Source organism: Neofelis nebulosa, chromosome 1, assembly GCF_028018385.1.
Source record: "Neofelis nebulosa isolate mNeoNeb1 chromosome 1, mNeoNeb1.pri, whole genome shotgun sequence".
Classification (NCBI taxonomy): domain Eukaryota; kingdom Metazoa; phylum Chordata; class Mammalia; order Carnivora; family Felidae; genus Neofelis; species Neofelis nebulosa.
Window position 1 is genome coordinate 51782070 of NC_080782.1, and position 17913 is coordinate 51799982.

General features: G+C 42.3%; 1 protein-coding gene across 17 annotated transcripts in view; it reads right to left on the minus strand.

Annotated features, from left to right (window-relative positions):
• Positions 1 to 17913, minus strand: part of PWWP2A (PWWP domain containing 2A) — a 130207-nt gene that overhangs the window by 28696 nt on the left and 83598 nt on the right. For 6 of the 17 annotated variants that reach the window (XM_058722014.1, XM_058722000.1, XM_058722010.1 and 3 more), the window contains exon 1: positions 6302 to 11965. The exons of 1 other annotated variant lie outside the window; for it this stretch is intronic. In XM_058722014.1, the coding sequence (XP_058577997.1) occupies positions 6302 to 6885 (584 nt within the window). In that variant the 5' untranslated portion in view covers positions 6886 to 11965. Of the gene's footprint in view, positions 1 to 1369; positions 1440 to 4902; positions 5219 to 6301; positions 11968 to 17913 lie in introns of those variants that run through there. 10 more of the 17 variants (XR_009259463.1, XM_058721963.1, XM_058721954.1 and 7 more) reach the window with 4 other exon arrangements.

The window sequence follows — 17913 nt, forward strand, 5'->3', positions numbered from 1 at the left end:
ATACATAGTGGCTACTGTTAATTACAGAAAGTAAAGATTGGCAACCTTCCTAGAAGATGGGAATATGCAGACAGTGAAATCAAATATTTCGGAGGTATGAGTTTTAAAAGGCTAAAAACCACTATTCTATTTTAAGGTGACTATATAAAACTGGTCCAAGGAAAAAAGATAAAAGTTATAGACTACTAAATTTCTAGTGGGTAACCAGATTTAGGATACCTATTTGCCAGTTCTATACTAAGGATCTAGATTTGCCAGCCAAGTGGCCCATCTCCACATGTACTGCTTACTTTGTAATTACATCCCAATCAAAATTAACCAGTAACTTTTAAAACAGGTTTAACAAATTTATGGTCCTACTATTTTGGCAAAACCACTCCTTAAATATTAGTTATCTCCAAATATGGTACAAGAATCACCTGCATCAGAATCATCTTGGTTAAAACTGCAAATTGGAGCTTAAGCACATTTGTTTGGAGAACCACTGCCCAACATGTTTAGCAAAAACATTCTTTTAAATCCACCCAGTGTAACTTAACCTCCACTTACTCTCTTGCAAGATCAGACACTAACTAGAGCAAGCTCTGTTCTGCTGGTAATGTGTGCCTGAATTAATCTGGAATTTAGGAAGAACAGGGCCAATATCAAGAAATAAGGATGTACTTCATAGGCACAAATAACTATGAAGAACTTTTTTTTTAATCATTGTGACATCAACTCAGCCATAACAGAGAAGATGAGCACATACTACACAAACTCTTTAATAGCTCCCCACAGAAAAACAGATCTTAGGAAGATAAGCCGATTTTCATCAACAACTTTGCTTTAAAACAGTATATAGTGAAGTATGGTCTGTCTTACATATAAAAGGCTGAAAATTAGCCTCATTAGAAACCCCAAGTCCAATAAAACATGCCTGGCATAGTTTGTGTCTACATCTAGTTTATCTAGTTTATAAAATTTAGCTTTAAAATCTGTTTTTAATAGCATGATGTTACAGGATTCTTTACACTCAAACTAGGTTTTTAATGTCCAACAATTATCACCTCTTAAAAAGAAAATCCTTGCAGTCCAACATGCTATGGAAGAGCGCACTCTCAATATAACATATATATTGATTTAGTAGTGGGTGTCCTAAAACTGTCTGGGTCAGAAAGTAGTCGGCACTTGCCTCTGTGCTATCTTACTATGGGACCCTTTTATCAACACCTTGGGATATAAGCAGTATAATCACCAAAAATAAATAAATAAAATAAAAATTTAAGTGTTTTAAATATGTACAACTCAACACAAGCATTCAAGCATACTACTTCAGGACCTAAATTCTCAACCTGGATGCTTAATATAAGCTACTAATACCACTACTCACTGCTTCACCAGAATGGCTGTATATTTTTCCCACCAAAAGTAGAGCTATTGCACCATACGTTTCATGGTCTCTGTAAAGAAAGAAAATCATTGTCTTGGTTTATATTTCCTTAAAAAAAACAAATAAATATTCTACAAACTGTTTTAAGAACTTAGTGAAATCTGAAGTTTTTTAAAGAAATCACCTCAATTCTTTTTAATGCAACAGTACCCCATAGACACACACAAGTCAATATTTGTAAAAGGTCAAGTCTAAAATGTAACTAGCTGCAACTTTTAATAAGCATGTACCACAAAATTAAAATGCACAGGGTTTTTAGGCATAAACATTTACTTCATGACTCCTTAATTCGTATCAAATAAAATGGAATTCAGAGAGATTTTTCAGGATTTCAAAGTAGCTTTAGAACTACTTTTTAAGATGTGGAGAGCAGTAATAAACAATTTAAATGATCCCTCTGTGTAGTTAGAAACCATAGGTCCCGGTATATACTGTTCCTTCAGGTAGGGATTGAGAAGGCTGAAACTACGTTTTCAGAAACTGGGGCTGTAGCCTTTTGCCCTCTGCAGAAAATCCTCACTGGTTAAATTTTTCTATATTTGGAGTTATTAAAGTTGGAAGTGTGTTTAAGCGATAGGTCTACAGTGTGCAAGCAGGCAAGTGACACCTGTATCATTTCTACTGACCCAAACTAGGGAAGAGAGGCTTTCGAAAGAGGTCCTCAGGGGACTGTGGCTGTTGCACCTTCAGTTTGCTCCTGAAGGAAAAGAACTACTTTTAAAAATCATGAAAATTCATCCAATGGGATGCAACTGGAAAAAAATCCAGAATGTGGAAAGTTCTGCCAAAGTCAACAGTTTAACAAATAAACTGCAAGGGAATAAATTGAAGAGAACTACCAAAGAAAAACTTATGAAACTCATCAACCAATTACTAAGTATAAACTTTATTTGGATCCTAATTTGAACAAAACTTAGATACTGAGATGTTAATTTTGAGATGCACTATGAAATTTTTACACTGACTGGCCACAGGATAATAGAAAGAAACTGCTGCCATTATTTGGGCTGTGGTAACAACAGTACAATTATGGTTTTAAAGTCCTTATCTTTTCAGAGATCTATACCAAAATTCTTATGGTAAAGAAATAGGTTTAGAATTTGCTTCAAAATAATCCAGTGGAGGTGGGCATATGATGAAAGGAGTGTGACTAAGAATTGATAAACGTCAAAGCAAGAATGATACGTACAAGGAGGTTCATTTCCCATAATAAAATACAAAACAAAATTATGGTACAACCACTGATTTATTATTCTGTCTAAAATAATCACTAAGACAGTTTAGCAACCTGAAGGAATGCTTATTATATAATGCTAAATGAAACAAATGTACTTATGTCAAAATTTCAAACGCTTAAGGTTAAGGAAGAAAAGGGAGTAAGAAAACCAAACTGAATTTGTGGGTTAGTTGATTATTTTTATCTGCTAGTATTATTGTCATTACATATTGCTAATGAAATCAGGAGTAGGCATGTAATTTAAACTACCTAAGAGAGCTGGGTATAAAACAACAGTGGAGGAACCTAGAATAAACTAAAGAATGCCTTAAAGGGTATTCAGTTTCATAAATCCTAAGCTACATAAAAGCAGTTTTTAACCAGATATTCAAGTATCTTCATTTTTAGGGTGACCATGTCATTTAAATAGTAGCCAAAGCAAGCTACTTTGAAGATATGAGGAGGAAGTAATCAAACTGGGGTGGTACAGGAAAACCAGACCTCCTGGTCACCCTATTTATTTTACAAAAATACATAAACTGAGGCATGAAGTTTGTTTAATGTTTGGGTTTGTGAACTGCCTAAAGTCAAAATGAATTAGCCTCACAGACTACAGACTGGAGCCCAAAGAAGCATAAAGATTTGCCCAAAGTTACAGTGTTAATAGAAAGCCTGGCACCAGGAGTCAGACCCCAATTACTCTGACACTCTGCCCAGATCAATCTACTTTTCAGTAAGTGGTACTACCACTTTCTTTTTTCTTTTCCAATCACATGTGTCCTATTCCTTTTCTCCACAAAAAGATTCAAAAATGTGTTCTTCAATCAAATAACTAAAAATAAGGCAAAAAATAATACAATGACAGGAGGGTGAAGAACATCAAATGCTTACAAAAGCAGACTCCGGATCAATCCATATATATGAAAAGCTGTACACTAGGACTGAACACTTTTCTACACAGTGAACAACTCTTCCAATGTTAAAAGACATTTCTGTACCATTCATAATGTCAGAATAAAATAATCAAAAGCATTAACTGGCCCTTTTAAAGATTGAAGAAAACCATGCACATACATTGAGGCACTTAGGAGTCTCCCAAATGTAATTCTTTCCTGTCTCCTTGAACAAGAACCAAGACTTCAGAGACTGCTTTGTGTTCTGCAATTTACAGCTAAGGAAATGGGGAAGGTGCAGAGCAGAAGGGTCTCATGGCTATTACCTGACTGAAGAATCTGCTTGGCTCCAACACTCATACCCTCTGTATTATCCCATATAACTACTGAAATCAAGATAGGCACTAAATTTCAGAAATCTGCAATTCTTTACTTACTGTTTAAAAGAAAATTTGCCAGCCCAACTGTCTAATATGAAAATAGAAAATGTATAGGCTTCAGAATCAGATCAACCTACACTTGAATCCTTACTTTGCCATAGGCGCAGTGACTGGCCAAATTAAATGAACTTCAATTTCCTCCTATATAAATGAAAAATACCACCAGAGTTATAAAGACTAAAGCAAGTGGTACAATGCCTGGTACATAATAAGCACTCAATAGGAAGTTCTTGTTATTTTTAGCCAAAGGTTTAATTAAACAGCCAATTCAAATAGGACACAAACTGTTTTTAAAGCAGCTGATTACTATAGTCATGGTATAATCTATGAAGACTATCTCCTGGATCATCAGTTAACCCCAAACTGCACATGCAAGTATGCAATCAAGGTAAAGCACAGATTACAAAATATATGGACAGATCCATTTTTCCAAATTATATTATGAAAAAGAGATACCCAACTAGTCAATCATTTGTCCAATAATAATTCCTTCAAGTGCTAAATTTTAAAAACTGTTATTTCCTCACCAATTCCACAACGGCTACCTCCCATATATAAGCTTCCAGAAGGCAGGGACTGTATCTCATAACATTCAAAACACTAAGAGGTGCCTTAGTCACAGATGTGTTCAATAAGTATTTGTTGAAAGGCTGATATGGTTTCCTTAACGACCTTTTAAAAAAAAACTTTAATGACAGAATCCTTTCACTTTAAAACATTAAAATGCAAAAGGTTTGCAATAAAAATACCTCCTTCAAGCAAAGAAATTGCTGTCTATAAGAAGCATGGTTAGCAAAGTAGAACTCAAACAACAAATTGCAATTTCCTATCAAAGAAAATTTTTTAAAATAAAATAAAACACCAACACCATGAGCACCTCAACAGAGAAAAGCACTATCCATTCCATTGCCAGGAACAACTTACCTTTTTGCACCTTCCTTTTGCAGATTTGAAATCCAGATTCTCACACAATCACTGGCCTTCATTTCTGTTTGATTCAATAGCATACACACTACTGAGTCTCTCTCCTTCACTATTAAACACATCAGCAGAAAGCACACTGGTCTTATTCTGCTTTCTAACTATGAAAACAAAAGTGCAAAAAGTCCTAATCCAAAATTCTCAAAAAAAGAAAAACCAAAAAAAAAAAAAAAAAAAAAAAAAAAAAATTTGAGATTACACAATGTACAGAAGTAATTAATTGTAAAGGCTCCGGCTCCCATCTTCCCCCCTGCCCAAACACCCTACTTCAACATTTTTTTTTTTTTTTTTTACAAGCGCTTTCAGTATTTTAAATGGTTTTTTTTTTCTCCCAAATAGGAAAAGGACTCTGGTATCTTGACCGGAGGACAAGAAATTTAAAATAAAATATATTAAAATAAGCCATTTCCAAACAGGTGAGATACCCATCAGAGTGTGTGCTGTTGCAGGAAACAGAATGGAGAGCCGTGAATGGGAGTCTCTGCACTTCATATCTGCAAAAGAAGAGAATAAAAAGATTAACTTTACTCTAAACTTAGAATACCTTCTTTACCTGTTTAAAGCAATGCCCTTAAACATTTTAAATCAGAGATGAAAATGACTAAGACAAAGTCTTATGGGTGAACTCAACCTTCTTGCCCTTAATACATAAATTTATACTATATCTACAGTATTAGAAGTCAATATTTGAACAGTTTTATACCACACCATCTTGATATTACAGGGTAAAAAAAAAAATCTCTCTTCTTTAGGCTTTTCTTAAAACCATCACTTCAATTAGACAAATGTGCTTCCCTATTGCACAGTTATCTAGTGAGAATTAGTTCTAACAGTAAGAAAAACAGTCTGGAGGTTCATTTCTAACAAATACTCTTCCCCCTATAAGGAGTGACAGTTAACCTTCTGGGGACCCCAACGCACAACCCCTTTCTTCAACCTCGTTAAAGGTTAAGAAGGAAAGTGTCCCACAAACAACGTCCCCCCACCCCCGCACCAGGTTCTCCGCAAAACTCCCGCATTTCGCGTTAACCCACCAGCCCCCAGAGGGGGTACACCAGGGCCACGTCAGGGACGGAGCTCGGGGGTGAGGGATGAGCTCCGCGAGCCCGTCAGGCACCCGCGTCCCCACCTGGTGACACACCTGCCCTCGCAGGCGCCCACCTGGGGCAGGGACCGCCCTCTCCCGGGCTCGCGCTGATGCCCCACTCGGAGCGCGCGCCCCGCGCCGCACGGGACCCGAGGGCGTGCAGGCGGCGGGAGCCGGGGATGCAGGGGTCGTCCCGGCTCGCTCCCTCCCTAGGGACCAAGCGGGCCTGGGGGCGTGCTGGGGCGGGCGCAGTACCTTTTGGACAGATCCATGAGGACACCGGAGAAGAGCTTCTCCCCTAGACGGAACGACACGACGAGCGCATCCTCAATGATGTGGTCCAGCGTGACCCGCACCTCCGAGCCGGGAATCAGCTGCGACACCGCGGAGTCCCCGCCCGCCGGCGGCACGAGCGCCGGAGCTGCGGGCTGGGGCAGCGGCGGTTCCTGGCGCTCCTCGGGAGCGGGGGGCTGCTCGGGCTGCGGTGCAGGGGAAGGTGGAAGCTCGGGCCCTCCCTGAGGCGCGGCTGCCGCCGGCTCCGCCACCCGAGCGGGCAGCTTCTCCTCAGCTTCCAGCTCTGGCCCCGCCGCCTCCGGGCTGCGGGAGAGCTCCCCCGGCGGCGGCGGTGGCGGCGGGAGCGGCGGCTCGTCGGCCTGGGGAGAAGACTGCTGCCCGTCGGCCTCGCCGTCCGGCACAGATGCTTCAGTCGCCGTGACCGGGAGGGGGTCAGTGCCAGCCTCGCTGCCGGGGATGGGCTCCATCTCCGGCTCGGCCTCGCCGGCGCCCCCCTCCCCGGGGGACGCTGCAGTCGCTGCCGCCTCTGCAGCCACGGCCGCCATTTTCTTCCTGGCTTCTCCCTCCTCCAGCTCGGGCTGCAGCGGCGGCAGCAGCGCTGCTTGGTTCCCTGGGCCTTCCCCTCCCTCCCTTGAACAGTTTCGTCCCGCCCTTTCTCTGCTGCTCGTTATTGGCACCGCGCCATTGGTTGCGCCCTATACCCCTCCCGCACTTGTGATACTCCATTGGCGAGGTGCGGGTGTCTATCACACAGTCAGTCCCTCCCCCCCCATGCAGAGTAGGAACTTCTCATTGGCGGGATGAGTTGTCAAATGTTGAATCTTAGAGGAGGAGTGAGGGGACGAGGGAAGTCACAAAAGCTAAGCCACATACTTGTCGCCTCTTTCTATTGGCTGGAAGAGGAAATAAAGTTTTATGGTTGGTCTACGCTCTTGCCCATTATCAGTCAGGCTTTCAGAGGTGGGATAAAGGAGAGAATCACGTAGCGTGCTAGTTCTTTCAAAGGCGACCGAGGGGAGGAGTAAGGGGAGTATGCGAGGGGAACAGCTTCCCAAGAATCCCTGCGCGGAGGCCCTTAGAATAAATGTTATTTCTAGGCGCGGACCTGCTTGCGGCCGCGTGTACGCACGACAAGCTTCTTTGGAAGGCCATCTAAAGTTTGAAAATAATTCTTCAAACATGTTTTGAGCTCCTACTAGGGTAGGAACAGTGCTAGGTGTTGGAGATAGAATGATGTCAAGACATTCTCCATAACCCCGTGACAGACACTCCAGCCCACACACAGGAGTGTTTTCCTTGACTTCTCTCCACTTTCTAGGAACAATGCACCTACTTATTTCAAAGTAGGAAAATGCTAATGAAAAGAGGAGGGACACCATGCATACTGTGTTCAGCTGATGAATGTTCCAAAGAGCAGTCCTGAGGCATTTAGGGGCTTACATGTGAACATTGTTTGCTGTCTCCAAATTCACTGGAAAGTGGACGCACCTGGTTCCTTGCTTAAACCTTTTTCTTTCCTGGTCTCTCTGCCACAGGCTCAAAAACTCTTTTCAGTGTCCTAATGCTCCCACCTTAACGCTCTTCCTGTTTTAAGTCTCTTCATTTGTTAAGTCTAGAAGAATCTACTGAAGCCATTTATTTCAGATTGCACCTCAGAATCAGCCTATTCTCCAGAAGAGGTTGTAGGCATTGCGATTGCCAACAGAGGGAGGAAAGAAAAGTTGACAGTATTAAGGGGAGTAAGAAAATGAAATTCTAAATAATCATAGCTAACAATTATTGAGCAGCTGTGTACCAGGCCCTAGTACAAACCCTTAATATAGCATCTCATTTAAGCCTTATGCTACTTCTATGAAGTAGGTACTATTACACCCATTTTAGAGATAAATTGAAGCACAAAGAGGTCACTCAGCTAGTAAATTTCAGAGACAAAATTCCAATTTTACATTGAAAAGGACCAAAAATGGAAAAAACTAAATATCACCATATGTTCTATTTCAAGTCACGGGGCTCTTGGGAAAAGCCAATAGGAAATCCTAGTCAGGGCAGGTTTAGCATCTCCAAAGTAGCAGAAGGAAATGAAATTACTGACTGTCCAGTCTGTGTCAGAGATTTTTCCCATAAGCTCTCATTTAAAATCCTGTGAATTAAATCCTCTCCCTCTTTTCCAGATGAGAAAACTGACCCTTAGCCAGGTTAAAGATCTCAGAGGTCACACGCCTAACAGCAGGTCCAATCTAACACACCTCTGCCAAGGTGCACGACTATTCCACTCACTCATTCATTGAACAAATAATTTATCTCCTGCAGGCCAGATGCCTGCAGTAAACAGACATGGATCCCACCTTACAGGGTTTTCACCATGATCACTTGGTCTATAATTCACTATAGTCAATTAGGTATTACATATAATTCTATAAAACTCCTAGATCCATGCTGAGTTCCCACACTGTATAACCTCTCAGAAGGAAAAAAATGCAGCTCAGGTCCTAGGACCTGATTAACTCTTACAGTAATTCATCGCAAGATGCTGCAGTGAATCGCTTAAATTAAGCATTTATGGCAGACTGCCGCATACCAAGTCCTCCCTCTAAATCACCGTTTTCATCCTGCAACCCAAGAGCCTCTACTGGGTCTCTATGTTCACATCAAGCGTAACCCCTTCTGCTTGTCCGTCAAGGCCCTCTCTGTTCCTCCTCTATCTTTCAGGTTTGTTTTGTAGTACTCCTCAAGCTTGTTAATACTGGGAAGATCTTTCATCCATTTATTCAACAAATAAATATTGAAGACCTACTATGTGCCAGTTACTGGGCTTACCAGGCCGAAGGCATGTAGAAAGAACATAAGAAACTTAATGCCTGGCCTCCTGGGGCTTATTTTTCTAATTAGGGAGTTAGAAAATAAGCAATGAGTAAACAAGATGATTACAGATTGTGAGAAATGCCATAAAAAAAACAGGATGAGTGATAAGCAATCATTTCTAGCAGAGGGGCAGAGAGTGTCTTCTTTAGGTAAGGTGGTCAAAAAAAGTCCCTCTGGTGATAAGACATTTTAACTAAAATGCAAAGGATAAGACAGAGCCAGTTATTGACTGTTGTATGACTTCAGCAATTGCTGAAGTCCTTAGGCCAAAGGGGGCTTAATTCATTCCAGAAACAGAAAGAGACCAGTGTTGTTGAAGAGGAATGAGCAAGAACATAGCTTGGTGAAATAAGATTGGAAAGGAATACAGAGCCAAATCATATTTTATGTACTGAAGATATAAAAACAAGAGATTCTACCCTCAGGGAGTTTCAAGTCTATTGGGAACCTAAGCTGTTGTATCCTAGTCAACCCTGCATTCAGCCTCTTCCTGGCATATATTCAGCATAGAAGAAGCCCTTGGTATTTATGGAATGGATAGCCACATGGTATCTGAGATTAGATGGATGGTTAGATGAATGGATGAGGGTTGGATGGATGGTTGAAAGGTTGGATGATGTCTTAATCCATTCAGTCTTCTAGAACAAAATGCCACAGACTGGGTAGCTTACAAACAACAGAAATGTATTTCCTACAGTTCTGGAGACTGGAAGTACAAGATCAGGGTGCCACCATGGTTTGAGTGATAGCCCTCTTCCAGGTTGCAGACTTCTGATATACTCGCATGGTAGGAAGGGACAAGGGAGCTCTCTTGGGCCTCTTTTACTTATCTCATTCATGAGGGTCCCACCCTCATGACCTAATCACCTTCCAAAGACCCCCATCTGTTAATACCATCAACATGAGGGTTTAGGATTTCAACATATGAATTTTGGAGGGACACAAACATTCAGACCATAGCAGGTAGATAAATGGTGATTAAACAGATCACTGAATGGATGGACAGATAAATGGCAGGGATAAGGAACATAGCTGACTACTCAAGTGGATCTTCACTGTCACAAGAAGACTTTGATCTTGAGCTCTGTGGGGTACTACAGTTCAGTAGCTAAAAACTCAAAGTGGAAGTGAATGAAACTGTATGTGACTCCCCAGTTGGCCTCTGACTAGCTATATGATCTGGGCATGATCTTAGGCTAGTTGATTAATCTCTGTTTCCTCATTTACAAAATATCTAAATAATAACTACATAAGGGTGTGCTTGTTTTTAAGTGATATATGTAAAGTGTTTAACATAGAACCTAAATCATAGTAAGCACACTGCCATTATTATTAGCAACTAGATCTAGAAATTCAGTCTTTTTTTTAAAGTATTATTTATTTTCTTTAGTAATCTCTGTACACAATGTGGGACTCAAATTTACAACCCCAAGATTAAGAGTTGGATGCTCTTCCAACTGAGCCAGCCAGGTGCCCTTAGATATTCAGTCTTATTACATCTGGTGTTAATCATATTCTAGGGGCTCTGACTCCCACTAACCAAACTTGTGAAAGACCAAATAAAACCCCAAACACTGGGGTGTTGGTTCATGGAGAGTTTTAAATATGGCTAATTGTGGTTATTTTTTTCTGGGCTTGGTTTCTCAGGAAATCAAATTATAGACAAAAAATAGCATGGGGAGCAGAGACCCACCACAAAAGGAACTAACTCACTGAACATGGCTGCAAAACCATGGTCACTGAATGAATTGCTCCTCCTTTTCTAGAACGATTTCTGTCCAGTAACCAATATTTCTCTTCTAAAATCAAATCACCTTCTCTCAGATCAAGACAGTGATTGATAACTAGTGACAAACATGTCAATCATTGGCTCTCTTTCCATGCATCTCAGTGGTTCTAAATGTATCAAGGGATCTCTCTGAGAATCTGCTCAAAAAAAGATATTTTACATATTGTATGACTCCATTCACATAAGGTACCAAAACAAGCAAAGCAAATGTATGCTCTCAGAAGTCAGGATAAAGGTTATTTTTGACCAGGGAAGGGGAACAGGACAGTTCAGCTAATGACTACTACAAGCTAATATGAGTAGGGTTTTCTAGGATTCTGATAAGTTTCTGTTTCTTCATCTACCTACTTGTTTCACAGGAATGTTCAGTTTATAAAAGTTCATCAAGCCATGCACTTATGTGTGCTTTTCTGTATATAGATTTATATTAGTTATCTATTACTGCTAGTGTCTTAAACATCATACATGTATTTTATCACAGTGCCTCTGGGCAGAAATTCAGGCATAGCTTAGTTGGATCCTTTGTTTAGGGTCTCTCTTAAAACGTAACCAAGATGCCAACAGGGGCTGCAATCTCACCTGAAAGCTAGATCAGGGAAGGGCCTACTTCCAAGCTCACTAACATGATTCTTGGAGGAGTCAATTCCTTCATTGCTGTTGGCTAGAGGCTGCCTTCACCTCCTTGTCACATGGGCCTGTCCATAGGACAGTTCATGATTTACAGTTTGCTTCATCAGAGAAAAATGGAGCAAGCAATAGAGAAGTCACAGTCATTTATAGCCTAATCTCAGAATAGGCATCTCATCACTTGTGCTATGGTCTATTCAGAAGCAAGTCTGTGGGTCAAGGGGTGCTTGGGTGACTCAGTGGGTTAAGCATCCAACTTTGGCTCAGATCATGATCTTGTGGTTCGTGGGTTTGAGCCCCGTGTCGGGCTCCGTGCTGACAGCTCAGGGTCTGGAGCCTGCTTTGGATTCTGTGTCCCCCCCCCCCCCCCACTCTCTCTGCCCCACCCCCTCTCACGCCCTATCTCACTCTGTGTCTCCAAAAATGAATAAGTGTTTAAAAAAAAAAAAAGAAGCAAGTCAGTAGGTCAAGCCCAAACACTAAGAGAGAAGATTATGCAAAAGCATGAGTATCAAGAGGCAAGGATCACTGGGAGCTGATTACCACGCAATTTAAAGATTTTTTTTAAATTTTTTTTTTAACGTTTATTTATTTTTGAGACAGGGAGAGACAGAGCATGAACTGGGGAGGGTCAGAGAGAGGGAGACACAGAATCTGAAACAGGCTCCAGGCTCTGAGTTGTCAGCACAGAGCCCGACGCGGGGCTCGAACTCACGGACCACGAGATCGTGACCTGAGCCAAAGTCGGCCGCTTAACCGACTGAGCCACCCAGGCGCCCTTTAAAGATTTTTAAAATGACAGGTGCCCGGGTGGCTCAGTTGGTTAAGTGTCTGACTTCGGCTCAGGTCATGATCTCACGGTTTGTGAGTTCAAGCCCTGCGTCGGGCTCTGTGCTGACAGCTCCAAGCCTGGAGCCTGCTTCAGATTCTGTGTCTCCCTCTCCCTCTGCCCCTCCCCTGCTGGCACTCTGTCTCTGTCTCTGTCTCTGTCTCTGTCTCTCTCTCTGTCAAAAAATAAACAAACATTAAAAAAAATTTTAAGATTTAAAAAAATGAAAATGAAAAATATTTGAGATATTTCCCTAAATCTTCCCCCACCCCACATACTCATCCACAGACTGTGTTAAAGCCTCTTGTTCTATGTAGATGCTGTACATCCCATACCACCAGCCCCTTAGTAACAGATGCACACCTCAGATAGGCAGGTGGAAGAGGCCATCATATTACAAAGGTCAATCCTAATATTGAGAACAGTCCCTATAAGGAGAGCCATCATTGATCTGTGAGTACCTCCTATGTGCCAGATGGAGACAGCAGCCAGGTAAGCCTGGGGAGGATAAGTACATCAAAGGTGGGTACTGTCCTGAGACATCTTCGTCTACAGTCTTGGGTGTTTTTTCACATGCTCCTCCTCCCTTCTTTGTATATTTTCAACAGCTGCCATGTCAACATAGTTCCTTAAAATTGCACTTCAAGGACACTGCTTTAGAGGGAGTGGTTCTATGTTGACCATCTTGGTTTGCCTGGACCGAAGGGTTTTCTGGAATGTAGGACATTCAGCTTAAAAGTGGGACAGTCCTGGGGCGCCTGGGTGGCTCAGTCAGTTAAGCGGCCAACTTCGGCTCAGGTCATGATCTCGCGGTCCGTGAGTTCGAGCCCCGCGTCGGGCTCTGTGCTGACAGCTCAGAGACTGGAGCCTGTTTCAGATTCTGTGTCTCCCTCTCTCTGACCCTCCCCTGTTCATCCTCTGTCTCTCCTTGTCTCAAAAATAAATAAAACGTTAAAAAAAAATTTAAAAAAAAAAAAGTGGGACAGTCCTGGGCAAATGGAGATAGTTGGCCAGGATTCATGCTGGGTGTCTTGCAGAAATGAATACTGATCCTTGCAAGAACCCAGAAGGAAAGGGAGCCTTGGAGAGGTCAAAGAAAACTTCTAAAGCTGGAAAATGGGATTAGGATGAGCACCAGGTCTCTGAGTCTCCAAAGATGTGCTCTTGGCAACTTTGATCTCTTGTCTATTTCTTCTATTTCCTTCACCATCCTCCAGGACAGGATTTTTGGATAAAAGGCATATCAGTGTGCATTTTTTGTCCAGCCTTCTAGTTGCAAGCCCACAAGTTAAACCTGACCTTAGATTCTACCTTGATTGTATCCACCCTCTCAAAAAAAATTCTAAGAACATTTATGTATTTGATTATTTCTCTCAGTTGGGTTCTTCTATCATTTTAAAGGTAGCAGGTCTTAGATTATGAGACTCTCTTTTTTTCAATGTTTATTTAATTTTTTTTAAAAATGTTTATTTATTTTTGACAGAGAGAGACAGAGCATGAGCGGGGGAGGGGGAGAGAGAGAGAGAGAGAGAGACAGAATCTGAAGCAGGCTCTAGGCTCTGAGCTATCAGCAGAGAGCCCGACGCGGGGCTCAAACCCACAAGCCACAAGATCATGACCAGGGCTGAAGTCAGACACTTAACAGACTGAGCCACCCAGGTGCCCCTTAGATTATGAGACTCTTAAAAAAGATTTCATTTTATAGCTTCCTTAGACTAGTGCTTATCCAAGTAATGGTATTTAATCTCTATCATGTGCTTACTTCTTATCAGGCATGAAATCACTTAAACCATATTATATCCTAATTAGGTACATTCCATAATTATCACCATTACAGATTAGGATACTGAGGCACATCTAGGTATTGGATGGGGTGCCTGGATGGCTCAGTCAGAAGAGCATGCAACTCTTGATCTTGGGGTTGTGAGTTTGAGCCCCACATTGGGTGCAGAGATCACTAAAAAAATAAAAAAATAATAAAAAATAAAAATAGGCATCAGAGATCAATACCTATTTGCTCATTGATTACAAGGAGCTCCTGACCTTATGTGAAGATTTCTGAAAAACAGGTGGAAACGTCAGCTAAAGAGGTACATGTGATACGAGGACCAATCTTGAGAAACCACAACCCCCAGATCATTTTGATAGAATTGCTCCTCTGTCCTCATTATTTACCTCTGTTTCAGTTTCCTCGTTTGTAATACAGGAATGATCATCATCATCTCTACCTCAAATAGCTGCTGTGAAGATTACATTAAATTGGATCATGTGGGGCACCTGGGTGGCTCAGTCGGTTAAGCGTCCGACTTCAGCTCAGGTCACGATCTCACGCTCCGTGAGTTCGAGCCCCGCGTCGGGCTCTGGGCCGATGGCTCGGAGCCTGGAGCCTGCTTCCGATTCTGTGTCTCCCTCTCTCTCTGCCCCTCCCCCGTTCATGCTCTGTCTCTCTCTGTCTCAAAAATAAATAAGTGTTAAAAAAATAAATAAATAATTGGATCATGTCTATAGGCGGTAACAGTTCTTATTATCCCTCCCAGAGGTCTGGAGGCCTGGGTGGGAGCATGGAAGTCATTTGGTTCATCCGAAGTAAATTCTGAGCCAGAAGCCAAGGACCAGGCACTAGTGTTAGCATTTATTTTAGGGCTATTCCAGTGTTTACCCCCAGCCAGTGCTCTGACTACATATGCAAATACAGGTCTAAACTGCTTTGGTACATTCTTATGCCAAATTCCTACTCTGTTTTATTTGTAGTTGTTTGTTTTAAAAACAGCCCACATGGTTTAGGAAGGAATGTGTGTCTAGCTATACCTAGGGAAAAAAAAAAGACCCTTGTGATGTCTGTCTTGTTCATCACTGCATCTCTCGCATGTGTAGCACAGTGCCTGGCACATGGCAGGCTTTCAAAAAACATTTGTAGAATTCATAAACAAATGACTAGGCAAGTGAATAGTTATTTCCAGGGGGTAGAATCAATGTGGGTTTTCTTTTCTTTTTGCTCATCTGCATGTCCCAGTTGTCCTAATTTTCTCATTTTTCTATAATGCACATGTATTTAAGAAATGTTTAAATCCTTACTTCAGCAAATAAATATATAACTAAGTGAATTTTTTAAAAAAGGCTAGGATAGTCTTTTAATAGGAGGATTCCTTTTTTTGTTTGTTTTAATGTTTATTTGTTTATTTATTTTTTAGAGAGAGAGAGAGACAGAGTGCAAGCGGGGGAGGGGCAGAGAGAGAGACTGGCACAGAATCTGAAGCAGGTTCCAGGCTCCCAGCTGTCAGCACAGAGCCTTAGGTGGGCTGAAACTCACCAACTGGGGAATCAGGACCTGGGCCACCCAGGATGACCTGAGCCATCCTCCCAATAGGAGGATTCCAAACACGGAATCTCTGGACAGGGTGTGCAGAGCAGCAGGCCTGAGTGGGTTGCCCAGGAGCTAATGGGGAGGAGGGATAAGAGAGTCCGCATCCTAGATCCCAGAGGCTTCAGCAGCCTGCCCTTCTCCGTTGGGTCACAACACACAACATATTTTACTTTGGTGTGCATGCTGGGTGAAGGCGAGAAGCAAGTCCCAGAAGAGTTTTTCAGGGACTCTAAATGATTCATAAGGAGTTCTCCTCGGGAAACGGAGACCTGGGTGTTGGGTGCACTGAATTGGAGGTGGCATAGCTCCTGACCCCTCCCCACTCCACCAGGCAGTGAACCTTCAGAGGTGACCCCCTTCTGTAGGAGTTTTTGGCCCCTGTATCCAAATCCGAATTCCTTGCAGGCTTAGCCCACTCCCACCCTGGTCCGTGGTTGCTGACGAAGACGGGAATAGACAAGCCAATTTAGTTGTCGTTCTCTCTTTGTTCCCTTGACCTTGAGGCATCTAACGCAGCAGAGCCCGCGGTGCCGGGAGCCTGGCAGAGTTCTGGAATGAAAGGCAGGAGACCTTGGAGGGCTCTCGGAGCCCACACTCGTTTTCTCTGCTTTGGTCACCATAGTGACTTCTCTCTGAAGCCCCAATTCTGTGGGTTTTGCTAGATATTCATTCATAATAAGGCCACCCCTGCGTTTTCCGCCCACTGGGGAATAGAGCGCCGCGTGCATTTGTAGTCACGTGGCTCATGCGCTGGGCCTTTAAACTCTGCGTGCGTGTGTGTGTGTGTGTGTGTGTGCGCGCGCGCGCGTGAAGCGGCGGGGGGCGGGCGCGCGCACTGCGAGGTCCTCTTCTCTGTGGAGGGAAGGGTCAGAGCTGGAAAGGAATTCAGATCCCCTCTGGTCTTGTTCTCATTGTTTACAGAGAGAGAAAGGACCTGCCCAAAGTTTCCTAGCCTTGCGAGAGACGCCCCCACTAGAACAGAAGTGTCCTGACTCCTGGCCCAGTGCTCACTGCACTCCATCACACAGGGACGTGCAAGGCCCACGGGCTCATCCCAGATTTTCTAACTTCTTGGCCTTTTGTGCCAAGCACTGGAGTCACACTTCCTGACACCGTCACTAAAGGATCCAAAAATTTATGATAACCAGATCGTGAACCTCTCTAGTGAAAGGCCAAAACTAGAGCTCTGATAGTGAGACAGAGCACTTCCATTTCCAGTACAGATTTGCAAGTAAATTAGCTCATTTGATACTCTGGATTACCCTGCAAAGTGACTACTATTATTCCCTTTTAAATTGAGAAACTTGTGGCTTCAGATTGGTAGTATGAATCAACTAGGGAGTCAGAGGTGAATTTGAATCCTAACTCTGCAATTTGCTAATGATAAAGAATAGCATAAAAGCTCATCAGTATAGACCCTGAGTTCAAATTCAATGAGATCCAGTGTCCCTGTCATTTCCCTGCTGTGTGACTTTAGGCAAGTTACTTAACTTCTCTGAGCTTCTATTTTCCATCTGTAAAAACAGCTTAATAGCACCTATTTCACACTGTCTTTGTGAGGATCAAATAAGGCAATACATGGAAATCACTTAGCACTGTACTGGATACTTAATAAGTGGTTTCTATTATTCCAAAATTAGAAAGTACTCTCCTACTAGAACTGCTGGTCACAGACAAAAAGAAAAAAATCTACATCCCACATCCAGGCTCACCCAGAGCCCAATACCTTCCTTTGTGTCAGCCAAGGAAATGAGTACTTGAAAAAAAGACATCCCAAAGAGAGGAAATGAATTTGAAAGATGTTTTTCATAGCTTGATTTTGCATTTCTAAAAGATTCAGACTTCGGAAGGGAAGGGAGGAATTGGATTCAGTGTCTCTCTATAGCTTTGCTTCCAATACTCTCCAGAACTATGCTGCCCAACAGGGTGGGCCCCCAGCCTCTTGTGGTTATTGAACACATTAAATACACCTGCTCCAGATTGAGATGTGCTGTAAGTATAAAATGCATCCCGGATCTTTTTTTTTTTTTTTTAATTTTTTTTTTCAACGTTTTTTTTAAATTTATTTTTGGGACAGAGAGAGACAGAGCATGAACGGGGGT